This window comes from Coturnix japonica, chromosome Z (genome assembly GCF_054131305.1).
Source record: "Coturnix japonica strain WE chromosome Z, WE-NBRP24, whole genome shotgun sequence".
NCBI lineage: Eukaryota > Metazoa > Chordata > Aves > Galliformes > Phasianidae > Coturnix > Coturnix japonica.
Genome location: NC_140702.1, coordinates 1,850,631 through 1,877,693, shown reverse-complemented (window position 1 = coordinate 1,877,693; position 27,063 = coordinate 1,850,631). Strand labels below are relative to the sequence as shown.

Genomic DNA, 27,063 nt, shown 5'->3' with positions numbered 1-27,063 from the left:
TCTTTCCCTTCATTTCCTCTATATCTTAGGGACGAATCACAGGACAGAACACAGAAATCAAATGGCTCTACAAAGCAGATTGGCCAGTTCAAGTCAAAACAGCCACTGAAAACACCCCAGATGCTGTCTGACAACAGCTGGACTGTCGGGGAGTCAGGTGAATGCAGTCTGCTGGCCCTGGGCAGGAAGAGGACAGCCCAGACTGTCACATACCTTTCACTGAAAGCTGATAGAGCATTTTATCCCCCTCACAGATGCACTGACAACTTCCAGCATCATCCATTGAGACGCTGTGAATTTTCAGGGTGTGTTTCTTCCCCACAATGTGCAGTTCATATTTTTCACTGGCCTTGAGCTCCTTCCCATCCTTCATCCACTCCACAGTAGTGCCTGTGTCTGAAAGCTCAGCCTGCAGTTTGGCTTCCTCATGCAGCCGAGCGCAGATCTTTTCCACATCTTTGCTCTTATTGGTAAATCTCACTGCAGCACCTGTCAGGAGCAAAGGCCTCGTTATTTCAATTGATATCAGGCTAACATGGTCAATGTTTGCTGCAACATCTCTGAAAAAGTATCACCTTCTGTTCCTGCACTCATCATTGTGTCAGTGCTGAGCAATTCAAGATATTTCATTTGGTATTCTTGGCAGATTTACTAAGGAAAAATCAACCAAACATCTCCTTCTACTGATCAATAATGCTCTAAACATGCTTCTGCAGAGGTTTCCACCTCTGCACCTTTATTTGTTCTATTTGGTCATGCAGAGCTGATTGATAGAGATATTATTGGAACGATTGCTCACCTACTTCTAAACTACTCCAGTGGAAACAGAAAGGCTGTCTGAACCTGGAGTTTCAAGTACTGCTCTATGGTGATGCAGTGGTAAACCTAGTGACTGAATGCACTGGAAAATAGCTGTGAACTGCAGACATTCATCAGCTGGCATGAAGCAATCTGGTTCAGATACCAAGCAGCTGGGTAGATTGGCTTACCCTACACTCAGTGCTATCATGTTTAGGTCATTACCAGGACTCACATCAGTCCATGGGATGCAATTTCAGGTATTTGGTACAGTCAGTGAATGCCTGCAGCCCCAGTTCTAATCATCAGATCACAGCAACTATGCCTTGACTGTAAGAGGAAAGGAGAAGGATCAAAGCAAATACCTCTCACTCTCATCTTGGTGCTGACAGCAACATTTTTGGCAACAAATTTCACTTCTGCTCCATCATCGTTCTTGGGGACGTTCTTTATGATTAGGCTGTGAGTAGTTTGGGCTCTCTTGATGATGCAGGTCTCGCTTTCCTGTAAGACTTTACCACTGAGGTACCAAGTGCTGCAACACGTTGTTGTAAGGTCAATAGTAAACATGGCATCCCCTCCAGGTACAGCTTCACCAGTTGTTAGGGGGGATCTCACAGCCAGGACCGGTTCTGAGGAAGAACAACATGGATGTCTTCATGCTCTTTAGATGCAAGTCTGGTATCTCATTTAGAGATGGAAGATGAAATCATAGGTACATTTCTACTTCTCCCTTTGCATGAGTGCTGGAAGAAGCACTTCTATGCTTAAGATCTGTTACAGAAAAGTTCTGCCTCTGGCACATGTGAGGTATGAAAAGATAAGGATATTCATGTCTCTGTCACAGAAACAGAACTTGTATCACTTTAGTGGTAGCTGGAGGCTGATAGGAGATAGGAGAACTAGGAATAAGGGAAAGCCTTTGGTGTGTTAATGCACTACTATCCTTAAAGTCAAAGGAAACATCTTTAGGGAACCAACACAGCTGCTCAGCACACACTGACCCATTTCCATTGGGGTTTTTGTGCTTACCAAGGTGCACGCTCCCTGGGAATTCCAGAGACGGGCTCTGTCCATGCGCATTGACTGCAGACACTCGGAACTGATCATCAGCCTCTTCAGACAGATTGCTCACCGTGAACTCTGGGACGGGGACATGAGACTCGTGGCACCTCACCCAGGTGAAGCCAGTTAGTTTATTGCCTTCCACAATGTAGCCATCGATTGGAATGGGGCGTTGCATCTTCGGAGGGGACCATGCCAGCGTCACTGAGGTTTCTGTTTTATTTTTCACCACGGGGTCAGCTGGGGGCTGGGTGGGAGGTTTTCTGGGAGCTGAACAGAAAGAAATACAGAAATATTAGCATAAGGTCATTTGGACTGGAAAAGACCTTCAAGATCAGCAGACTCAACTTTCAGCATGACCTACTGACTCCCACCGTTAACTACTGTGCTACCTGAGGACATATATGACAAGCTTATTCCTGCAGGTATTTGCATAGTGAATATATTCACCCTCTGGTTGCTTTGTAACATTTTAGAGGTTAAAATCCCATCCGACTTTTTCACTGTGTGCAGCCACTGATACAGGCAGGACGCTGGGAATTACCTGATGGGCTCTAGTTACAGACTACTGACAAAGTAAAGGATTGAGTTCATTTCGTTTTGGCCATCAGAAAGTTTGGTGTCTGGTTTAAGTCACCCAATTATAATTTAAGACTCCAATTACAATCATATTGAGAACAGCACATTCAGGAGAACTCATCTCATCTTAATAAACCTGAATGAAATCACAGAATCATAGATCACTGGAGGGCTTGGGTTGGAAGAAACCTTCAAGATCATCCAGTTCTAAACACCCTGCCATGGGCTGGCTGCCCACTAACCAGCTCAGGCTGCCCATCACCCATCCAACCTCGCCTTCAACACCAAGGACAGGCATCCACAGCTTCTCTGGGCAGCCTGAAATGGAAGCAATGAGCCACATGTTGAAGATACTCAAATATTCATGACTGTAAAGAGAGCCAAATACTCCATACATATTGCCTGCCATATCACCTCCTGGTCTGGACAAATCACACAGGTTTGACTCCACGTTTTACATAGTTAGCATTTTATATTTGTTCCAGTATGGAACTGTACAGCCATAGAATGGCCTGGGTTGAAAAGGATCTCAAAGATCATCCAGTTCCAACCCCCTGCAATGTGCAGGGTCGCCAGCCACCAGACCAGGCTGCCCAGAGCCACATCCAGCCTGGCCTTGAATGCCTGCAGGGATGGGGCATCCACAGCCTCCTTGGGCAACCTGTTCCAGTGCGTCACCACCCTCTGAGCGAAAAACATCTTCCTAAGATCCAACCTAAACCTCCCCTGTCTCAGTTTAAAACCATTCCCCCTTGTCCTATCACTATCCACCCTCATACACAGTCATTCCCCCTCCTGTTTATACGCTCTCTTTCATACTGCATACTGTTATCATTTTCATGACATTTTATTGTGCAGCACCTTGCACAATGTGGTCTTAATTATATGTGTCCATACAGATAATGTTACTAGTGTTGATAATCAGTGTTTATGTTTGTTGTTTCCTACCCTAGAGCAGGATCACATAGCACACTGCACTGTTCAGCTAGATCTTGTGTTGGGCTATTTTCAACTCTGTTTACCTATTTTTAGATTCTCATGGTGTGCTTCTACCTACACCAGTTTCTTTCTTTCTAAAGCCGATAGGCTTGCTTTTCTCAATAAATAAATAAATAAATAAAAATAAAAAATTCTTGAAGTCAGCTCAGCCTCAAAAACAAGCATTAACAGGTGTTACAGATGGTAGGAAAGTAAACATTTTTCCAAGGCTGTACAGGAGGACTTCTGAGGCAAAATTCAGCTCATACGTGTATTATCAAACCTATGTGTTCTAGTTTTAAAAGGGCATGTTTAGAAGCCTGGTGAGTTATTTTACATTTTATCCTTTGTACCATATTCCTTCTCCCCAGAGCAAAATATTACCTGAACATATAAAAGATCTGTTATTTTTTAAAAACAAAAGCATTTTGTTCTTCTGGATTACTAGTTAATCTGTTTACTTGTTTCTCTACTGAAAGAATCTGGATGTTGCTCGCCTTCATTCTTTGTGGTAGCATCGGTAACGGCAGGATGGTTGGACTTAGAAGATCTTGTAGGTCCTTTCCAACATAGTGATTCTATGATTCATGACTGGCATTGGCAAGACTATCTGCATGGAGCAAAAAAGAATAATCAGTTGTGTCATTGACAAAGCATAAAAAGGTGTAGGAGGCATCTCTTGTAATGCACAGAGTGATGACATGTACCAAAACTGAATTTTGAGGTTCTTCTGGACCTTACACAAAGTACAGAACAAAACTGGTCTTATCTATTTTGAAAAATTACAAAACAGCAAGGTTCATGACAGAAGTTGACTGCATTGGTATTAAAATAAACATGAAGTCATTATAACTCAGTCTTAAAGTATTACTCTTTCTCCCCCCGTAATTATTTATCAAATTAAGTAGGTGCAAATATTCTTTCCTCATTCCACAATTTCTTATTAAACACACTCTCAAATTGTCTTCTGCCAGAGACATACAAACAGAACTAAGAGAGAATGGCATGTACTCTACAGAATTTGGGGGGCAAAGGAAGGAAAGATCTTTCAGCTGAGACCATATCCATCTTGTAAGGAAGTCCCTTGAATGGAAGAGTTCCATTTAAAAAAGTCCCTTCCCATCTTTCCTTTAGATCCCCATCAGGTGCTGGAAGATTCCCCCTGAGATATCTCTTCCCCAGGCTTAAGATCCCCAACTATCTAAGCCTATCCTCTTAGGGATGGTGTTCCAGCCCTCTTACCCTCTCTGCAGCCCTCCTCAGCACCTGCTCCAACACCTTAGTGTCCTTTTGTTGAGAACCCGCAAGTATCCCAGGTGGTGTCTCACAAGAGCAGAGCAGAGGGGCAGAATCACCTCCCTTGACTTGCTGGCCACACTTCTTTGATGCAAGCCAGGTATGGCATATCATTGATCTTCTGGGCTGCAAGTACACACTGATGGTCGTGTTGAGTCTTTTATCCACCAGCATTCCTAAATCCTCCTTCTCAGGGCTGATTTCAAGCCATTCACCATCCAACCTACATCTTTGGGATTGCCCCCAGCTCATGTGCAGGACTTCCTAATTGGTCTTGTTGAATCTCACGAGGTTGGCATGGCTCACCTTTTAAGCCTGCCTGTGTCCTACTGGATGGGATCCCTTTGCTCTTGTAAGTCAACCACACCACTCAGTTTTCCCTTCAGGGTGCTGACTAGTGTTGAACTGTTGAACATGGCTCTGTAGGCATAGGCATGTTGCAATGATTCGTGTCTCTCTAGAAATGCCAGAGTGGCAGCATACATTTTCCAAATATTTTACTAGTTTCTCAGGATTTTGTTCTAGGTGCCTGCCTATACCATCTCAAACTCCTTGCCACTCATAAATATCTAGCTACAGGGCAGATTCCTAGAAGAGATTTGTTAATAGTTGTTTAATCTTATGCAAATTCTGAAACACATTTAGTAGGCATAGAAACATTAGTGTACTGGCTTGAACACTCCTGTTCATCACTCCCACACCCTGCTACAAGATTCCTCAAGCCTGAAGATGACTGCAATACTAAATACTAACACCAGACTAGCTTCATGGTCAGTGTTATACCATGCAGAAAAATGATAACCTTAATTTATCTCTCAGAAATAATACATAATGCAGCAGGGATCATATATATAGTGAGTAAGGTATCAAATAACAGGTTTCCATGAAAGAGCTCTGACTGATCTCTGAAAATGAAAAATGTAACATTGTGACCAGTAATTCTTAAACTAATACAACTCTTATAGCAATTTACTTTTAACACATTCTGACCAGATCTTAACCCCTCCAGCCCCAAAAGGACTGTCATGACTCAGCCTAGCCAGGCAGCCATTCACTTACTTCCCTGCAAGTGGCTTGAGAGAGAAAGCTGAAACTATTCACTAAGTCAGAAAAGGAGAATAGAAACTAAAATTTATATATACACATGAATATATATATATACATACATATATATATATACACACACAAACCAACTGTACAATTACTCACCATCCTCTGACCAGCACCCAGTTAATGATATAACTTTTTGCAGACCAACAGCCCATTGGTGATGCAAAGTCTTACCATCCACCAAGCACTTCCCAGTGAACTCCTCCACAGATTTATAGCCTTCTGCATGCTGTCATGTAGTATCAAATAACTCCCTGCTTAATTGAGGCCAGCTGTCTTGGCTCTACCCTAACCCCTGCCCTGTACTGTAAAGGCAGCAGCTCTTCCCCTGTAAGAAGACTGGCTTGGTCCCAAGAGCTCTCCCAACACTTAGCATTAACAAAAATATCACTGTGCTATCAACAGCTGAAACCAGAACACAGAACTAACAGCACTCGTCTGAAAAGCTATACTTGGGAAGTACAAAGCAAGATAGCCACTCAGAACTGACTGTAATTCTCTGGTTTCTGGACAATTTTCATTTAACCTTATCTTACAGTTTGCTGTAATTATAACGATGAAGTTCAGAGGTACAGACAAACACATAACTGGTAGCACCTCTGGAGTCCATACAGGAAAATGTTGGGCAGAATTAACTGTAAGTTTAAAGAGGTACCAAAGGCAAGAAGTCATCTAGCATGGGCACCTCAGGCAAGAATGAACTCACTAGGACAAAACCACATCCAATTTACTGATGCTACGACTACTTCAGCTTCAACTGTGGGGTGCACATGGAGAAAAGATATCAGAAATGCAAGGAAACATTTTGTGTTTTTGTGGGCACTGTTTAACTAAGTGTACCTGTATTAAATCATGTTTCTCAACATGAAAACTGAGCTTTAGAATTGCTTTCACAGTAAGACTTTGCCTTTGGTTTGGATGAAATATGTTCTCACCTATTTCTGCAACTTAGATTCCTAATATTCAGATTTTAAAAGTAAGCTATTTTACTGTAATCTTAACATCATACTCAGTATTATGGACACACTGTGGAACACACTAGTACTCCTTAGGTCATTTGTGCTGATAATGCATAATTGATAACACAAGTAGATTGAAGTGGCAGAAATTTCAAATGATTTTTCAGTGCAAAATGTTTCCTGACACTACTTCTGTTCAAAAATAATCCATGCAAGCTGGAAAAAAATTCTATGCATGTAGAATTAAATTGCCAAGAAACTTCAAGACAAAGTAAAATAACTTTTTTAAATTATGCAAGCCCATAAAAGATATAATCAGCTGATGTCTTAAGATCAGTAAAAGTTATAATTTCAGAGCTTTGGTGATCACTTAAATAGTATCTGTTTTCTCACTTTCATTTATTTATTTGTTTGTTTGTTTGTTTTGGACTGAGAAATCCCAACTGGCAAAAATCTTGCCTACAGCTGATTTAACTTAGCAAATGTCTTTGAGCATTAACTATTTTATAATAAATAATAAAGGAGTTGCAAAAAGGACAGAGAAGTGTGAACATACATCTCTTCAAGAAAGGTGTGCTTAATTTTTCTGCATGTGCTGAATTTCCTAAGAACTTTCTTCCAGTCTTTCTCTGTACTTGACAAAGAATAAAATTATCATTTCTGACCCCCCACTGTAGGTACTTCAAAGGAGATAAAAGAATTTTGTCAAAAATGGCTGCTCCTTCTTGTGAACAAATTGCACCACCTCCTTCCACAGGTCTCACTAAATCCTTCTGGAAACACAGTCCGAAGTCTCATACAACATTGCCATCTAGTGATGAAGTACTTGACTTACACTAAAAGAATATTAGACAGTCTTTGTGAAAAGAAAACTAATCAGGTTGTCTATCTTACCCACTCGGGACTACCTTTGAGAACTCTGTAAGCAACAAAGAAGTGATGAGTGTCACTTTTCTTCCCTGCATTCTTTGTACCACCCACTGCAATGAAAATGTGTTTTCAGATTAAAAATGTGTGTTCGCACTCTGGAAATCTGCATCTATGTCTGCGTTATCATGCATAGAGTAACCTTCATCAGAGCGGAGGAAGAAGCTGCAGTATACAGGTTCAGAAGAAATAACCATGACTTGTACAAGTATTTTACCAGGGAGGTAGAAAAAAGGAAGTATTATCTTAAGAGATAAGGAAAAAGAAATTCCATTGATCTTGAAATAGAAGAGTTACTAGAGGCCAAAAAATAAATGAATCATTATATCTAACTCAAAATATTTTTGCATGTATATCTTAATGTTATTAGGCCACTATATTGCAAAATACGAAGTGAAATTATATTCCCCTCCAAATATATTTGAATGCAATTGAATGTTATTAAAGAAATATCAATAGCTTCCCAAACCCTCAATTAGACTTGTTACACACATGAAACAAACTGCAAAAATATGGTACCAAATTTGTAGAAGGCATTCATGCAGTACGAAATTATTTTCAGAAATAACTGAGAAAAAAAGCATAAAAAATTGCACCTTTTTATTTTCTTTTTAAATCTAATGTTGGTGTTTTTCTTTGATCCGATAAGGGGATTAGGCTCATTTCTGCCAGTGACTTCCCTGTAACCTTGGAATAACGTAAACTACTCTTGATGGACTCAGAAATAAGCAAGCTCCTGCAAATCAAAGACAAAGGTCTTCTACAGGAACGGCACACCTATTTCCTAACACTATATATTTTGTTTATTGACAGACAACAAGCTAAGATATCAGCACGAACAGATTGTGTAAAATACCCAACGCACTGGAAAGAGCATTCCAAAAGTGATGAACACAGAATGGAGAAAGAGGAGATGTTGTGAGAGTAAGCTAAGAGGACAAGCCCATAGCAACCTTCAGTCCTCGGGTCAGCTGACAGGCTTTGTAATATTTCTGTTAATACAGAAAGAGTAATAATTAAGTAAATTTTAGATGAGGAACCTTTCTGGCCTTAAGACAGTCACACAACTCTTCCAGTGGTGGAAAATGAGTTTATTTTATGGTTCAGTATAGAGAAAACGATTACTCTTGGACGTCTTTACATTCCCTGGTTTTGTCAGTTAACCTCACTTGTTCAGCTTCTCACAGAAGAAACTTACTAATTTTCTTTGCCACCAAGAAGTCAAAAACAATTATCAGGACTTGGGACACATGCATTATTCAGCTCATCAAATAAAAAAATAATCAGGATTTTAAAAATAATAAAAATAATTAAATATAAAAAATCAAAAGCTGACCTGGAGTACTTTTTGAAGGGTACCATTGTGAATAGTATATGCATAGAACTACATGGAAACCTTGCAGCAGGCAAGCTTCTGAGAGCTACCAAGCAATGCAACCTAGCAGAATTCAGAAGGGAAACCAAGAGAGCCTACCTGAGCTCCACTGCCTTTAAATGCTCTGTGCAGAGGGAAGGGAAAGAGGGGAAAACAAACACCGCTCTACATCCCTCTGAGCCAATAGACGCTTTGCCCTGGATTAGCTCTGGTGCTGCATAAGCTGGGCTTCCACAGCATGTGTTCAGGCGGTAATCAAGGCCTCCCTGGAAGAACACAAATAAGAGAGAGAAACGTTTGCTTTAACAGAGTTTATGTCTTCTGGTCATAACACTTCAGAAGCCTCAGAGGCTTCTTCTCCTGTGTATATTTTCATTCATCTTAGATTTTGCTTTCATTCAATGTGACCTCACTAAGCAAATATTGTTTAAGACCACGAGTATCACATGTATGTGCAGATCTCAAGCTGCTCACTTATCTAGTACCCTTGGCATGATGCTTTATTTTCCTCAGCTGATCATCTAGATTGTGCCTGTTGATTGTGCAACAACAGCCTGTGAGAGGCTCTAACTTTGGCCAGGAATAATCATTTGAGGATAAGTAATTCTCTTGGAATCAGTAAGGCAGTCTTCCCATTCTTTCTTACCATCACCCATCTTACATGTTAATAAAGGCTTCTGGAAATCAGTTTTAAGATCAAGGAACAATTCAGTTCAAGCATATGCAATCATAGGATCCGTACGTCACCTGCAAAAGTCATTTTATTCTATCCAAAGGAAACATATTTTCTCTTCTCTTATTTCTTGCTGTGGACAGTGGTTCCCAGTCTACTCAAAGCTCGCTCACTCTCGCTGTCTCAGAGATCTTCACTGACTGCTGGCAAGTTCCCATCTTCCAATATCCCAGGTGGGAAATACTAGCTTGTATCTGTTGGAAAGGACCTGGGGACTAGGAGGACAAGTGGTGAGAGACCACAGGCTGAATGCAAGCCAGCAGTGTGCTCTGACAGAAAAGAAGTACAACAAGATCATCAGCTGCATTAAAAAGCAGCACAACCGGACCAGGACAAGTCATTCCTGCTTCAACACTCACTGGACCACATCTACAATACTGTATCTGGTTTTTGGCCAGGAAGGATAACAACCTGAAACAAACTCTGTGGATGACATCCAGCCTGTGCAGGGGGCTGAAGCTCCCACTCAGAGAAGAGAAGCTGGGGAGAAAGATGTTTGTTCAGAGTGCAGAGGAACCTCATGGCAGCTTCTCAATGCCTACGGGGTGGGGAGAGGGGGTGCGTATGAAGATTGACTGAGGCTCTGGCCAGCAGGTCACAATGGGATAGTGACAGGAAACAGTCATACACCAAAACAGCAGACTAGATAGAAGGAAATAGCTTTCCAAGCACTGAACATATTACCCAGAGAGAACATGCAGCCTCATCCCTCGCAGAAGGCGATGATGAGAGTGGGAAAAGCTCTTGAGAAACTTGGTCTCACGATTCCCAGAGCAGCAGGTTCAGGCACAAATCTCTACAAGTCACCTCCACACCCAGTTCCTGTCCAAGCCTATAAATCCATCAGCTTCTCAGCTGGAAGCCAGTTGCTTCTAAAAGGTACAGACAAAGCTTTATTTTTCAGTGGGGAAAGGTTCCTTAGATAGAGGGATTTCATAAGATGCCTAGGAAAATGCTCGTGCTGTAATGATTTGCTTCCTTTGCATTCCTATGTACCATCCCACCTGCCCCCTTGTTCTTGAGAACTCCACAACTCCAACAGAAGATATTATCGTATTTAAGTGCCTTTTGGCTTACCCCTAAAGTAACTTGCTCCATGATTTTTAGTGCAACTTTTTCACCCGTAAGAAGATGCCGCCCGAGGTTTACCTTTGCAAAACCACCTACAACTCAAAACACAGATGCTTAAAGTTGAGTGTGAATTCTTCTCTAATATAATATTACAGGTAAAGCAGAGTACCTAGCATACACTGTGTGTAATGCTTCAGTTAGAGGAAGAGGTAATCAGCACCATCAATTTCCAACTGGTTTCAAAAATCCAATTTCAAGTTTATACAAATGAAACCTGACTTAGAGAACTGACAAGAGCTGTCAATCTATTCTCAGATTAATTCTAGAGTGGTGAGACAGACTGTTAGGCGTGCTGTTTCTGTACAAAGATGACACTTACCCGTTCCAACTGTTTCTTGGAATTCCTAGTACTTGAGAATTTCCTCGTAGTCACTGACAGACATCCTGAATGTGCAAGAACTGAAGATCCTCCAAGCACGTGCAATGAGGAAGTGCCAGCAGTGTTCACATCCTACTTAGGACATATTCTTAGAGGCAGAAGGGACACTCGTGGCAGATCCAGCAATGCTCATCTTCTCACCAAGGCGCATCCCCCTCTCACCCAGCAACAACAAAACACAGTGCATGAAGCTGTCTTCACTTAGGTTAACAATATGGAACATCCCTCAAGGCTTTGTGCCACAGAGCAGTAGCAGGGCTGGACTACAGCTTGAGGAAGCAGTGGAAGCCTTTCCCTGTATGGTTACAGTGTCCCTGCACGCACCCCACAGCCAGAGCGTTGCAAGCTGAGCTGCCTTGATGTTTCTTGCACTCACCCCAATCTCTGCGAATGAAGACTCGGAATGCAGCCAAAGTATTGATTGAGCACGAGCGTGCCTTTATTCAATGAGACAAAGGAGGGCGTGAGAGGTCCAGGCTTTCAGATGGAACCAATCCTACGTTGTTATGGAGAGAGTGGCTCAGAGACGATGCTGCTGCCTGTAGTCTGGGACTCGTGGCCTGATTCTACACCCTCCTGTGTGATGCTCGGCTTCTCCTCAGTGACGCTGACCTGAGCCTGCCTGGTGGTGCTGCTGTTGAGGGACTCGGGCTGTGCTTGTGCTGGTGTGTCCTCAAATGGCACTGGGTCACAGTCCATGCTGGTGTCTGAGGTGTCTGGCAGGCTCAGGTCAGCAGCTTCATCAGGGATAGCATGAATTATGGCTTGAAGCTGGATGATATTCTCCTCTCCATTGATGCATTCACATAGAATGTTGTCCTTTGAACTGCAGCATCCTGTGCTTCCTAACAGCTCTATATTGATGGAAGCACAGGATGCTGCATCATCATATGTCCTGCATCTTTGGCTTACACAAGGGCTGGAGTCACCTAGGAAGAAGTAGATGCAGAGTGGTTAGTGTCGAACGTTCACAGGATGAATCATGAAGGAGGTTCTTGACATGTGGCTATGTATTGGTGGTGGGCAGAAGCAAATAGGCTTCTAGCAACAGTGTCACTGTCTTGAAAGTGATCCTCTTGCAGGTCCAGCTCTTGTGTTGACAAGAGACTCATTTGGGAAAGACAGGGGTCAACTGAAGATGTCAGGCACAGGCTTGAAAGCTAGGAGGAGGTACAAGCCCACTGAAAGCATGAATTCTACCTGTGTTGCTGACAAGCAGTGTTTTTGCTGGATTTGTTTTTGCTGGATTTGCTCGCTTACCTGCCAGGAGCACGACTTCTGTTTCTGATGGCTCCCTGGCATTGCTCTGCAGTTGGTGTTCATCCACTGCTGATGGTCTGCACAGGCACAAGCAAGAACACCAACTGCATGCTGGTGACTCCATCCTTCTTCTTGGACAGCTTGGTCTGGAGAGAGAAAACAGAGCATGCTGTCAGTCGTGGTGCAGGGTGAGGGAAGAGCTGCACCGAGCCCCTGCCAACAGTTCCCTATTCCTGGCACTGCCTGCTTTCAGCTGAAACACAGCTTAGAAACGTTCTCTGTTTCAAACAGCAGAGGATGCTTCCATTCCTACAGATTAGCCCTCAAGTCCTGCTGGCTACATTCCTCTCCACCATTTCGAGCAACATGAAGAGCATGTAAGCAAAGGCTCCACAGCCAGACAGGACAGGAGTTGGCAGGCTACATTATATATAATGGACAAAAAATAAACCAATAAGACAAACCAAACAAATGATGTTAGCAGCTGGAAAGCGAAGTCCTCTTTACCTTTCAGATGGAAAATTAATGACTGTGTGGAATCCGCTCGGTACAGCTGTGGAGTCATCCTCCATCTCGATGTCCCTGCTCCGTGTCAGAGTGGGAGAGCTGCTCTGGCCACATCTCTGGGCCTGAGCCTCCTGCACTGTGAGCAGCTTCATGGCAGGAGGAGACACACAGACAGACATGGACCCGCCCAGAGAACTGTGCCCTGCAAGGGAAAACCACAGGTAAGACAGAGGATCAGAAAGCAGCAGCACAGCCATCCCAGTTCAGCATTTCTCTCAGACTTGCTTATCCGAGACACAGGAAGAAGAGGAGCTCAAACTAACCGTGTGCTCAGAGGTATGCTCATGGCAAAGGAAACAGCCACAATTAAGAGCAACTCACTATACTGAAACAGGCAAACAAAAACCCTAGAAAAACTCAGGGGCTGGGATTTCAGAAAGATTTGCTGCCACAATTCAATCAAGCTTCACCTGCTTGCAAAACATCTTAACAGCAGTGACAGTTCTCTACATGGAAGGTTTGGTTTTAGACACACTACGGATCCAAACAGAGGGCCATATTCAAATTTAAACCCTGAAGCCTGTTGTCTCCTTGACAGCAAAAGCATTTTTAAAGGTTTTGGAGAAGGCCTGGATTGGATCAAGGTGTCAGATCAAGCTAATGGAGGAAGACACTCACCCTCTCCCACGGCTGGTGTGGATTCGGAGCAGAAAAGGACATCTGCGTGGCTAATTATTAACTCGACCACATCTGTCTGCGTCTGCAGCTCCATGCAGGCAGCTTCATTGCTGGAGCAGGCAGAAGGGCTCTGCTGGGATCTGAAGAAAAGGCAGATCTTACAAGTCATTTCCCCAAGATCATTTCCCCAAGTCTGAATTTCTGTAGCCAAAAACTGTCAAGCTGGGCTCTGGAGACTTCCGCAGTGGGCAATCAGCGATGCCACTAACGAAATTCTCCTGGATGATCAGGGACACAGCAGTCCCAGCTAAACAAGTGAGTAGAAACTGTCATCTCGAAATTGTGTCCCTGGGGATGGAGGAGAGCAGAACTAAGCATCGTGTAGAAACGGAAAAAGAAGTTTACCTTAAGAGGTTTGGAGCCCACACAATCGCTAAGTTCTTAGCGTCCATGCTGGTGTCGGAGCAGTTCCCGGCCAGAGTCGCCAGGTGTCTCATCAGGTACTCGAGGGTCCTGGAAAACAAGAGGGGCAGATGTTAACCACCAAATAGCAAGCCGTGCTGCAGTGCACAAAACAAACATAACTTCATCCAGCTCAGCAGACCGAGTGCAGCACTGACCTGTAGTGAGGAGCGGGCAGCTGCTGGATGGTGTCTTTCATTCTGTGCACCCGCTCCTCCTCTGTAGCAGCACCAGCAGCGTCCTGGAAAAAGGCAGGAAGGGATTCAGACACCAGTCAGGCTGGAGAGCTGACACAGGTTTGGGAACCATGGGGACAGCGCGCTGGTGGTCAGCACCGAGGCAGACTCGATGCCTTCCAAGAGGCATCAGGGGAACACAGCAGCACGCAGCCTGTGCCATCAAGGCCAAGCAGTGCAAGCTCTGGGGGGCTTAACAGCCTGACTGCGCAGCGCAGCTCCTTGCAGCAGGCATTTGTCTCCAAGATGCTATTAACCCCATTCTACCAATAGTTGGGGAACAGCAAAGGAAAGGGAATTCTCACAAGCAAGGTGAATACCTTAAATAAGCACCTCCTGGCACCACCACAAGTGCCATCAGTGAGAGGCAGGATGTGGCAAAGACATGCCTCATGGGGCTAACAGAAAGAAGACCTCAGAGCTGGGGCACTGCTGCAACCACTAGCAAGGATGCCCAGGGAACAGGTACGTGTCATTTCCAAGACATTGCCCTGAGCTTACCAAGAACTTGTCATACAGCTCCTTGGTCAGCAGCGGGTTTGGGAGCTCCCTGAAATACATTTTGCACAGGGAGCTCACGCTGTGAATGTCTTGGACGCTGAGCTCGGGAATCTGCTCTGTATCGAATTCATGGCTGCACAGAAAGACACAGAATTGGGCAGAGGGCTTTGAGAAAGATGAAAACAAGTCCAAAGCCACACAAAATACAGTCAAGAAAAGGAAGGGGTTCCTCTGAACACCCGCAGCATGGCACGTGCCCCTACTGACAGCTGTGTCAGTCGCAGCACTCTTACCGTAGTCGCTGGATCTTGGACTTGACACCAGACAGGCGGTATATCCCCCGCACCACGCCATGAAGCTCAATGAATTGAGCACAGCTCTGCAGGACCTGGGGGACTACAGAACAAGAGCCAGCAGTTAGCTCAACTTGCCCAAAGGAGCAAGATCTCAGGAATGGGCTGTTCCTTACCATCACACCCAGAGCGCAGAAGGTGCTCCCCCAGGTCACACCCAAACACCCCTTCCTTCTTCAGCTCCGGCTCCGTCGCTCTCCTGGGGCAGGCCTTCACCAGGGAGCGAAGGAAGGGGATGAGCTTGCCCCGTCTCCTTGGCACTGCACAACAAAACAAAGAAACCAGTTCATTTCAGGCTTGGATCGGTTGGACGAGGCCAAACATAATGCATTTGACAGAGCATGTAACAACGGGAAGAGCATTCCCAGCAAGGGCACTCAAGAAGAGATTTTCCCTATTTCTGGAGGTGCCCAAGGAGCTTAATGCAGTCCTCTTGCTAAGCTTGCTGTACTTGGGTATTAATGAACCCCCTTAAAGCCACATTCTGACCCCAGTTTACTAACCCGCATTGTGAAATGTAAAATACGTACCAGGCTTTGGCAATGAATTGAGGAGGGACTCAGGAACTTTTCCACTGATGAGTTCCGCGCACTCACCAGGGAAAAGCCCAACCTGTAATAAGAACAAAAGACAGGTGGGCATTAGCGCAAGCCCAAAGCCAAAGGGAAGGTCCTCTGACACCGACACAGGGCAACCGTTTGCATCCAGACGCCATCCTGTGCAGGCAGAGCAGCTCCAACCTGAGACTCCCGACTCTACTCAAGTTGTGCTCTCTAGTCAAAAACGTGTGCCTACCTCAAAGCCACGCTTGCCTCTCCAAAAGGGGCTCAGCTCCTTTGGTGGCATATCAATAATGCTCACCAAATCTCCAACCTGCAAGAGATTGAAACATAAATCCCACATTCAGCAAATCTGGTAGGAAAACACAGCTCAAACAACTGCCTTCTTCTATGCATGACAACAAGGAACACCGGTAACTGCTTACCTCAAGGGAGAGCTCATCCGGCCCCTGGGCAACGTGGCACTTGATAACATGGGCCGCCGCAATCGCTGGAACGTTCAAAGATGACACAGCACGCTCCAGCTGCGGCTTCCGCATGTTATCAGCCTGCAAAACAGAGAACAGGCCGTGGTCAGGAGCTGAGGACAAACCAGGAGGATTTCAAGGTGAGGAGCACATCTGCAGAGAAAGCTGCAGCAAATGCGCTCCGTCCTTATCAGGAGCACTTCAGAAGGAGCTGCACGTCTCATCACAGTTATTTCCCTTCCTGGCATGCATTGCCAGGCCATGCAAAGATGCATCTCTCTCTACCCAGACTAATCAGCAATGGCACTGGCGCAGACAGCTGGCCAGGCCCTTTTTGGCCCATTCTTTCCTGCAGGAGAGTACATCTGCAGCTCCTTCTAATGGCTCAACACAGGGAACAAAGACCAGCCAGAGCTTCATACTGTACCTCCGTCGCCGCCACCTCAGGTTCCCGGCTGATCCCACTGCACGCGACGCCCATCACAGCAAGTGTGAAGACTCTGGAACAGAGCAGAAAGACACTTCTGTTTTCTCTATTCACACAGCACAGTATGGACAGACTTCTTCAGAACTACCCGTGCATACCCTGCGGCAAAACCATGCGGGGGGACAAAACATGGCACGTACCTGGCAGTGAGATCACCTCAAGCTATCTGCAGCAGTTCCTTGTCGCTTTGCTCTGATGGAATGAGAGCAAAAGCTGCACCGAGGCAGTGGGCGGAGGGTGAGGAGAGGAGAGAGAAAGAGCAGGTCAGTGAGCAGGGCTAAGACAGTCATGGAATAACACACACAGCACAACCTTCCCATCCACTTGCTGCAAGACATGCTGAGTCTCAGGCTACGTGATGCCTGTCCACCCAGCAACTTTACAATGCTTCCACTACTGAGCAAAGACAATGGAAGAAGCACGGGACAGGTGCCAACTTTACTGATACCCCCTTTGGAACGTGTGTACCAGGGGAAAATTACGTCTGATGGTCCAGAGTAAGCAATACGGTGCTGTGAGCTCCAACAGCCAGCAGTTCTCAACACCTCACTGCCACCCATCCATCCCACGCTAGCTCAACTTACCTACAAGCTGCTGCACACGATGGTGTGAAGAAAAAAAAAATAAAGGAACTAACTAACTAACTAACTAACAACACTAACTAACTAACAACACTAACTAACTAACGGCACTAACTAACAACAGTAACTAACTAACAAACAGAACTAACTAACAAACAGAACTAACTAACTAACGGCACTAAAGGCACAAGAACAACAACACAACCAACCACTCCGACCACTAGCTCACCCACAAAGGAACACAGAACGCACCGCTCCTCCCCTCATTCCAGCCGCTTATGACATCACCAACGGCCAACAGCCTGGTCCACCATGACCCCCCACAAGGCGGGGAGCCAAGACCACGTGGTCACATCTGATTCCAACACGGCACCACAACATTCCAGGACTCAGTGTGGGCTTGGAATTCTATCCTGGTGTGGCAGCGCAATGGGAGGTGTTAGGGCACAGCTGAAGAGCTGACAGACAACGGACGTTTCCAAAGGAGGGTGCCAGATTAACTCTCAGCATTCTCTTGCGGGGCTCTTAGGGATGCTTCAAACCCATTTTCACTGCCTAGCTCATTTCTAGAAAGTCCAGTTGAGAAATGCTCACTTTGTCTGGGGAACGCCTCTATGCATCATGAATGAAAAATAAAATAAAATGGGCACGCGACCCTATGAAACTTACCTCTCTGCTCTTGCTGTCAGCCAGACACCTCAGATGAGTATGACGTGTCCCTGCTCCTGAATGAAGATCCACCCCAGTCTGTGTTCCTCTCTGCTCCATCTCTGGCTCTAAAAGAAACACAGACAGAGATGATTACAAGATCCTTTGTGCAGACGAAAGACAAGGGTGCACACGAATTCTGTTTAGCAAGAAATACTACAGTCCCAATGGACTGCGGTGGTAGTACTTGAATCCTCATATAGGACTGGAGCTCAACAGGTCAACACATCAGAAATAAAACAAAGTGCATCTGGAAGACGTGTCTCAAAGCCCAGAAAATCCAACACGGCACGGGGCTGGACAGTGGACCACAAGTGTCCATTTCCATTGCAGCTCCCTGTAGAGAACAGCACCAATCAGCAGGCGTGAATCAATTCATTCACAAGCTGCACAATGACTCTGTTCTTTACATGATAAAGAAACACACAGAGATTCCTGACCAAAAAGTTGGGAGTTAATAACGACCAAAGAGGTTCCTGTTCCTACGCCTCATCCTCTCACCCCAACTCCTGGATGATGCCCACAGGCTTCAAGTCAGCTCTCAAATCCATTGAACTCCAGTCACAGAACTCCATCAAAAAGGATGTCACACATGTGACACTTACATACATTTTGCATCAGAAACAGTGACGCCAGCAGGAGCAAAGAGGTGACTATCCCCCTGTACTCAGCACTGGTGAGGCCACAACTCGAATTCTGTTTCCAGTTTGTGGCCCCTCACTGCAAAAAAGACACTGAGGCATTGGAATGTGTTCAAAGAAGGGCAACAAAGCTGGTGAGGGGTCTGGAGCACAATGGGGCCATATGAGGAGAGGCTGCAGGAGATGGGAATGTCCAGCCTACAGAAGAGGTGGCTCAGGGGAGACCTCATTGCTCTCTATAACTTCCTGAAGGGAGGTTGCATTGAGCTGGAGGTCGGCCTCTTCTCTCGTGTCATTATTGATAGAACTAGAGGGAATGGTTTCAAGCTGCGGCAGGAGAGGTTCAGGCTGGACATTAGGAAATATTAGTTCTCAGAAAGGGTGTCCAGGCACTGGAATGGACTGCCCAGGGAGGTGGTGGAGTTACCCACCCTGGGGGTGTTCAAGGAACGTCTGCAGAAATCCCTGCTGAAATCCTGACCTCTGCCACAGGTGGCTGAGTGACACAAAAGCTGTGTCCTTGGTTCCCGGCCTTACCTTCCCATGCCGTTCATCTTGCTCTGCAGCTCCTGCTCTGAATACTCTTCTTCTATTCCCATGTGATGTACCCTGAAATACATCATTTAGTGAGTCTGAACAAAACATAAGACATTAATTGGAACTGTGAAGAAATGTTTTTTGCACTTTACTTGGAGAATGTTCCATGCTATACCTTCTTTTCTCAATTGTAACACGTGATTTTTTATAAAAAGAAACACAGCAAGTCAGCTTTTCTGTGTGCACATTGATGAAACTTGGTGAAATACAACTTCAGAAAAAGGTAATTTGAAAATTTAAATATTCTTATCAGAATCTCTGCTATTAGTTACCGTTCCCATGTTCTGATTTGATGATGATTCTCTCAGAGCTGTTTTGTCACTCCCCCCCTCAAATGCACTTCAAGTGCTTTAGGAGCATCACTGGAATTTTGAATAAACTTGATATATTTTAGCAAAGCTGCTACAGATGCATGACTGAAGTACTTTGGAAAAATATAATCTTGATTAAACGCTGAACAGTGTTATTTAATTATAATCCAGGTAATTAAATTAATTAAACCAAGGGAATCACCTCCCAGTCAGTCAGCTCCCACCAGGGAAATCGCTTCCCTGCCAAGCAGATGCAACCAACACAAGCTGCTACATCACTCTAGGGCCCCACTGAGTCTTCCCAAGGGGTCTCCAAAGGTTTCCCTGTTGACTTCTGGGAACCTGGGAACACTCACATGGAAGCCAGTGCCCCCTAATGTGCCCCAGAGGTCTCTCAGGGCCCCGCAATTAGTTCTACAGACATCCAGACATGCCCCAGAGCAAGTATGTGTGCAGTAGAGACTCTGTCATTTAACTCAAGGATCTGGGATACCTGAGGGAGAGCTTTTCCACTAAAGACAGAAGCAGAGAAAGCGTTCAGTATTTCCGCCTTCTCAGCATCCTCTGTTACCAGAACCCCTTCCTCTGTTACCGACCCCTCCCAACACCCCTTGTTTTTTGTTTATTATCAAACTATTAACATACTACAAAATAACAGCACTCATTACATAAGTAACATCATCATGCCAGCATCCCGACCACCTGCTTTAGAGATTTATCCTTCATTTTGTGTAACACTTCAAACACTGCAAAGAAACAAAGCAAGTGCAGAAACAGGACGACACTTCCCTCAGGATTTTACAGTCTCATTCATGTCTGACAGATGGAGGCCCTGACAACAAGAGCTGTGTCTGTCCATAACAAGGACTCACCTCTGCAGGTGCAGGGGCAGCTCTCAGAGAAGCCTTCTTCATTTCTGCTTTCTTCTCTTTTTGTCTTTTGTCTGGGAGCTGGTGTCAATCTGCCTGAGGGAAGGGTGGCCCCTTCAGAGGGATCTAGATAAGCTGGATCAACCTCACTGGGCTGAGGTGAATGGGATGAGGTTCAGTGAGGCCAAATGCCAGGTCCTGCACTTTGGCCACAGTAACCCCATGCAGCGCTATAGGCTTGGGGCTGAGTGGCTGCAGGACTGTGCAGAGGAAATGGACCTGGGGCTGTTGGTCGATGCTCAGCTGAACATGAGCCAACAGTGTGCCCAGGTGGCCAAGAAGGCCAATGGCATCCTGGCCTGTATAAGAAATAGTGTGGCCAGCAGGAGCAGAGAGGTAATCATCCCTTTGGACTCAACACTGGGGAGGCTGCGCCTCAAGTCTTATGTTCAGTTTTGGGCTCCTCGCTACAAGAAAGTCATTGAGGCACTGGAACTTGTACATGGAAGTCTGTCCCTTGAGCAGCTCCCATTCATCATCAGCTCCCATTCTGAACCCCACTGTGCAAAACTTCTAACTTCTACTGCAGATGGCTGCAGTCACCAAAGCTCAGCCCACTATCCAGGTATCAGCCTTCTCCCTTCTGTTTTCCATCTTAGCCCATAGTTTTGCTCCCAAAAATGGAACTGCACTCCAACAGTCAAAACACAAACTAATACATCACTTTCACTGCTCCTTCCTGCACCCCCAAATTAATGGTTACCTGACATCCCCTACAGCACAGCACCTGCTCACAAGTAACATTCAAACTCTATTCTTTCATACTTCTTGATAGAGGACAGTAAAAACTCCCTTCTGCATGGCGGTAAGGACAGTCTGTCCCAATCACATCCCTCTGTGTGCTGAAAGCTGCCATTGGATCTCTTGCAGCCTGCTGGCTGCTGCTCACAAACACAGGGAACTGCACCACACTGATTCTAAAGAGAGAAAGGAAGAAACTCTGGTGGGAATGGGCACCCAAGGATTGCAGAGATGCTCCAGATTGTGCCAGAGATGGAATATCACAGTGCTGGGACATGATTGATCACTAAGGAAAACACTTGGAAGCACATTCAATCTGCAGAAGCTGTAATTACTGGGCACAGTCAGCTTTCCTATGGCTCAGCTGGAGTAGGAGGGTGCTCTCACACATCTACTCAGGGGCTTCAGCTGAGACACTTGCACAATGCTGGGATCATTCTGATGGAAACTATGTCTTCAGATACCATGGTTAAATCCATCCAACATGATCAAGCAGAGCCTTAGCTCTTGAGCAGCACTTCTTCCCCACCCTTCACTACTCCAAGCAGCTCCAACAAACTTCTCAGAAGAAATCCAGGCCAGCACAGACCTGGCAGACCAGAACCAAGTGCAGCCTGTGGGACGGCAGTGCCCACTCCTTGCTTCCACCCTGCTCCAGCAGGTTAAGGAGTCTGAGCCTCACTGGCCTTTGACAGCTCAAGACTTTCAGCACCTCATGCCAACATTTCTCACTAAGATACACCTCAGGCATTGAATTCTCTTCTCACTACCTCCTCCCAGTCCTGCCCTAGGAACAGAAACCATTCAGATTCTACAGCAAACTACAGCATCTACCCTGCAAGAGCACACTGAACCACCTGCAAGAATGAAACGTGGTTTTGGAGAGTGGGTTTGAAAACACACCTTTAGACAGCTGTCTCCCTGTAGCCAAAAGGAAACCAAGCAGCAAAAGAAGAGTCCAGCCTGAAACATGCCCATGCTACTAGCCCAGGTTTTTCACAGTCAATGCAGAATCCATCCTGTTCTTGAGGTAACAAATGACCAGTGGGTCTCCCCTTGCTCCACCCCTTCTCCTTCAAAGCCAGAAAAAGAAAGAAAAACAAGTAGAAGAAATCCAGACGTACCTTTCCACACACAGAGCAGAAAGTGGAACAGCAGTTGTCTCCTTCCTGAGACATGGTGGGGAGCATCCCAGAGGAAGCCCAAGTTCTTTGCTTCTCTCCACAGGGACTTCAAGCACTCTTGGCAAGAGCTGCTTTGGTTCTTTCTTCAACTGCTTCCATCACCAGAATCTCCTTTGGAAAAGGAACACTAAAGAAAGAATCAGCAAATGAAAAAGAATGAGCAATAACCACTTCTGACATGCAATTTAGACACTTGACTCGGGCAAAGTCTTCAAATCAGCTGGTTACAAGAACTGTCCCACAATATATCCCGCTTCTGTACAGCTGCTGTTATTTCTGACAGCGAGTGTAATCACAGAATCATAGAATGGCCCGGGTTGGAAGGGACCTCAAGGATCATGAAGATCAATCACCTCCCTGTCCCTGCTGGCCATCCCCTTTTCTGATGGAGCCCAGGGGACCATTTGCTCTCTGAGCTGCAAGAGCACGCTGATGGCTCACGTTCTGTTTTTCATCCACCAGGACCCCCAGGTCCTTCTCTGTGGGGCTTCTCTTAAGGACTGCTCCTCCCAGGCCGTAGAAATGCCTGGGATTCCTCCAGCCCAAGTGCAAAACCTTGCACTTTGCTGTGTTCCACCTCATTAGATTCACCTAGGCCAACCTCTCGGTTGAGCTCTCTCTGAATGGCATCCCTTCCTTCCACTGCATCAGCCGCACCACTCAGCAAACAGCAGAGGGTGCACTCCATTGCATCATTGGTGTCACTGATAACCATGTAAAAAACCACTGGTCCCAAGACAGACTCCTGGATGACACCACTTGTTATCAGCCTTCACCTGGACATCGAACCATGAATCACCACCCTCTGTCTGTGGCCTTTCAACCAATCCCTTATCCACCAGGTGGTCCACCTGTCAAATCCACATCCCTCCAGTTTAGAGATAAGGATGTGGTGGAGGGCCATGTCAAAGATCTCGCTCAAGTCCAGGTCAATGACATCAGTTTCCTTCCTTTTGTCCACAAATGCAGTCACTCCATCATAGAAGGCCACCAGATTGGTTAGGCATGGCCTTCCCCTGCTAAAGCCACGCTGGCTGTCTTTGATCACATGCTCATTTCTTATGTGATCAAGCATGTCTTTGAGGCGGATTTGTTCTTCAGCATCTTCATCACAGTTACACATTTGAATCAAATAATTGGTGTTCCTGTCACGAAGAAAACCTCTTTGTCTTCTACTCCTGCAGCACTTCTGTGCTTTCACCAGAAGGAAAGGGAGAGGCCAACTCCTAGATCCAAATTTTAAGAAACCAACACCCAATAGGTGTCATCTGAAGTAAAATAGCAGAGAAATTAAGATGGCTCTTCTGCATCCAGCTTGGATCGCTCCCTCACTCAGGCACACCACCATCAGATCAAGGAGATGCTGCCTTCACCTTAGAGACTGTATGGGAAATCACAGCTTGAACCTCTGATTATCAGTTGAGGCAAGTGTTGGGTCAGCTGTGGGAGCACAGGTGAGAGTAATCTAGCTGTGCTCACAGAAGGGGTGGACCTCAACTCCACCTCCTCTGAGACCTCATTTAAGGGCTGACCACCACTGAGGCAGCATCTCTTGGAGGTTGCTCCCCAGTTGAGACTGCCTCAGCTTTCTGGTCAAGGCATTGACATTGGTGACTTTCCCTTTGCTAATAACATTTGACTATTTACCACCATCTTGGTTAACATCTTTTTACTAGCCACCCTTACAGAGACCATAAGGGTTTGGGCTTCCAAACTCTCAGCAAGCATTTGGATCAGACAGCTTCCTGCTGGGGAGCTCCCTGCATCACTGCTGCCTATTCTGGTACTGTACCCACAGATGCTTCAGAGCTCATTAGCATGGACTTCCTTCCTCCCCTCAGCAGCTGCTCCTGCACTCACCTTCATTCCTACTCAGATACCGGCCGCTTCCAGCACCAGCTGACCTGCAAGACACAGAAAGGAAAGGTGGGAGTCATGCAAACGCACAAGCCCAAGGCTGCGTCACCACCACGTATGGCAGCCTCAGGAAGTCAGCTGCAACTACAGCCTTTGTCAGAATGGAAACAGGCACCGTCAATTAAGTGTGACCTCTGAACTCATTGCCACCATCAGAAATAGGCACTGAAATCGCTCACTTCACTGCAGCTGATTACCTCCAAATGCTTGCAGATGGTGTCATCTGCAAACTTGCTGAAGCTGCATTTGATTCCACTGTCCATGTTGCCTACAAAAATGTTAAAGAACACTGGTCCCAACACCACCCTCCACCTGGACACTGAGCTATTGACTGCAACTCTCTGAGTGTGACCATCCAGACAGTTCCTTATCCTGCAACTGGTCCATCCATCAAAACCATTTTTCTCCACTTTGGTGACCAGGATGTCATGCAGGACGGGATCAAATGCTCTGCACAAGTCCAAGTAGATTATGTCAGTTGCTCTCCCATTATCCACCAATGCTGTTACTCAATCATGAAAGGCCACCAAGTTTGTCAGCCATGGCTTGACCTTGATGAAGCCATATTGGTTACCACCAATCACCTCATCTTTATTTTCCAAACTACAAACCTGTCTGAACCATTGGCTTCTCTGCATGCTCATCACTAGTCTCTCCTTAGCTTGTGTGCCCACAATGTATGGGGAATGTCAGCCTCAAATCTTACCTAAAGGACATTTTTGCTTCAAAATCCCTTGAACAACACACAATCCCTTTTAACTCTCCACGTCTGCGCTTATTTATGTCAGATCAGACCATAGTTCTGTGCTGCTATTTCCCTTTCCTTCTGAAGGGCCTGGATACAACTTGGATTAACCTCAGGAGCAGAGTTCCTGCATAAAACAGCCAGTACTGAAACAGCAACCCAACCTGGTTGCAGACTGAGAGAGAAAATGAGAGTTCACCACTTGTGAATAATGAGGCTTCTCTTATTTCCCTGGGAAGTAATGCCCACTTTTTTACTTTGATGGAGCTCCTTCCCATCCTAGAAGGGAAAATGTCAAGTCAGATCTCCATTAGTCCTTCCATCTCTGCACTGAGCAAAGGGAGCCTTTAGATCTATGCTTAATTCACCCACTCCCCTAGAATTAATGGAACTGTGCTTACTGGAACATATGCTGAAGCTTAAGCACAGTGCAGTGTTTTCAACATGTAGGAATGGCTATAGAACATGCAGAAATTCTGGCTGACCTATGACAGCTTAAAGCACTGCGGAGGACTGTTTACAAGCCCGTTTGGACATCACCTTGAATAAATGACGTTATCCCCAAGTAAGGGAAGGAACAGCTGAGCACCGGGGAGGTACACAAAGTGCCAGAGCAAATTCTCAAACTGTCACATGCAAAGAAAACTCAGATTTCACCCTAAAACACAGTTCACAACAAGGCTACAAAATCCTGGCTGAGAATTTCTGTGTTAGACTGTACTCCAACCAACAATATTTTGTGCAGCAAGACCTCAGGAGTTCACAAGAAACACAAAACAAACTTCCATTTCAACTTGATAAATGAACTCAGGACATAATAACAGAGAGTGCTGATCTGGGCAAGTAAAAGAGCATAAAGAAAAGAGAGCAGTGCAAAAGCTATCAAGCAAAAGCTCAGACTCGCATCCCTTGGAAGTGAAATTAAAGGCTCTCATTCATTTCCAGAGAAGTCAGAAAGGAAAATACCATTACATGCCATACCTTGAACCACTTGATGTCCACCTTGGGCCTGGACAGCTCACACTCAAATGTGACCTTGTCCTTCTGAGTGACGCTAATTTTGATTGCAATTTTCATTTTTGGATCACTTAGGGCTTCAGCCACTTAATGGAACTAACTCAGTTAAAAGTCAGGGGTAAAATAAAAACTTTCTTGTACTAGCAGAGAGATTTGCAACAGAGTAACTGAAGTAAGGATGGAAGACTGAAGGTGCTGGGGAAGACATCCAGGCTTTAGCTACAGGGCATGCACGCAGAATCACAAAACAAAGGCCAGTCAGAAAAATAAGAGCTTCATGAGAATTAATGGGGTTGTTTCTACATGCCCATTCTATCTGCCAGTGTAAAACCTTCCAGTGAAAAAAAGGAAAGCTACAGATGGGTGGGGAGAATTGTTGGTGAAAATGATTTTTTTGGAAGCATCAGATTTTATGACTCGCAGTAAGTGATCACCATAACTCACACTCACATCTCCTGCCTGTAGAGGAGATCCTCCTTGCATCTACAAAGATGCAAGAAGAGGCAAAGAAGGGGTAAAAAAAATCCCATCTTATATTTGGGATGCTTAATTCCAGCCTTGAAGGCTGATTTGCCCACTTAACTGCTATGCTCTTCAGAAGCAGTTGTTCCACAGTTATTTAGAGTGAAAGAAGTTTTGTACTTGGTTGTTAACACAGAGAACAGCATAAACACACAAATGAACTCAGCTTTGCAGTGTTGTAATGGCTGATGAGGGAAGCCAAGGATCATTCCACACTGTCAGCCTTCATTTCAAGAGACATACCTTTGGCGGTGATCTTAATGCTGCCCTTGTCATCTCTGGACTCACAGAAGTACTCTCCCTCATCCTCAGCCCGGATCCCTGTTATT

At 45.4% G+C, this 27,063-nt stretch overlaps 4 protein-coding genes across 6 annotated transcripts in view; 1 reads left to right on the top strand and 3 right to left on the bottom strand.

The window, feature by feature from the left end:
- Positions 1-22,698, bottom strand: part of LOC146753386 (uncharacterized) — a 46,692-nt gene extending 23,994 nt beyond the window's left edge. For 2 of the 3 annotated variants that reach the window (XM_085530471.1, XM_085530472.1), the window contains exons 1-4: positions 22,474-22,698; positions 19,309-19,380; positions 18,092-18,198; positions 16,982-17,054 (exon numbers count right to left, since the gene is read on the bottom strand). The gene's annotated coding sequence lies outside the window, so the exon portion shown is untranslated. Of the gene's footprint in view, positions 1-16,981; positions 17,055-18,091; positions 18,199-19,308; positions 19,799-22,473 lie in introns of those variants that run through there. The other variant, XM_085530473.1, reaches the window with a different exon arrangement.
- Positions 1-27,063, top strand: part of LOC107307464 (rho GTPase-activating protein 32-like) — a 173,932-nt gene that overhangs the window by 43,343 nt on the left and 103,526 nt on the right. The window lies entirely within an intron of this gene.
- LOC146753388 (obscurin-like) lies at positions 1,072-11,661 on the bottom strand. The gene is made up of 5 exons (XM_085529236.1): positions 9,835-11,661; positions 9,187-9,353; positions 3,805-4,030; positions 1,831-2,133; positions 1,072-1,430 (listed from the first exon to the last, which is right to left on the bottom strand). Exons 3-5 carry the CDS (start codon positions 3,845-3,847, stop codon positions 1,072-1,074), a joined length of 705 nt encoding a protein of 234 aa, XP_085385362.1. The 5' UTR covers positions 3,848-4,030; positions 9,187-9,353; positions 9,835-11,661.
- On the bottom strand, positions 11,746-15,365 carry LOC146753387 (rho GTPase-activating protein 32-like). Its single transcript, XM_085530467.1, has 8 exons — positions 15,268-15,365; positions 14,975-15,107; positions 14,396-14,478; positions 14,181-14,288; positions 13,776-13,915; positions 13,098-13,299; positions 12,591-12,736; positions 11,746-12,259 (listed from the first exon to the last, which is right to left on the bottom strand). Exons 2-8 carry the CDS (start codon positions 15,032-15,034, stop codon positions 11,835-11,837), a joined length of 1,164 nt encoding a protein of 387 aa, XP_085386593.1. The 5' UTR covers positions 15,035-15,107; positions 15,268-15,365; the 3' UTR covers positions 11,746-11,834.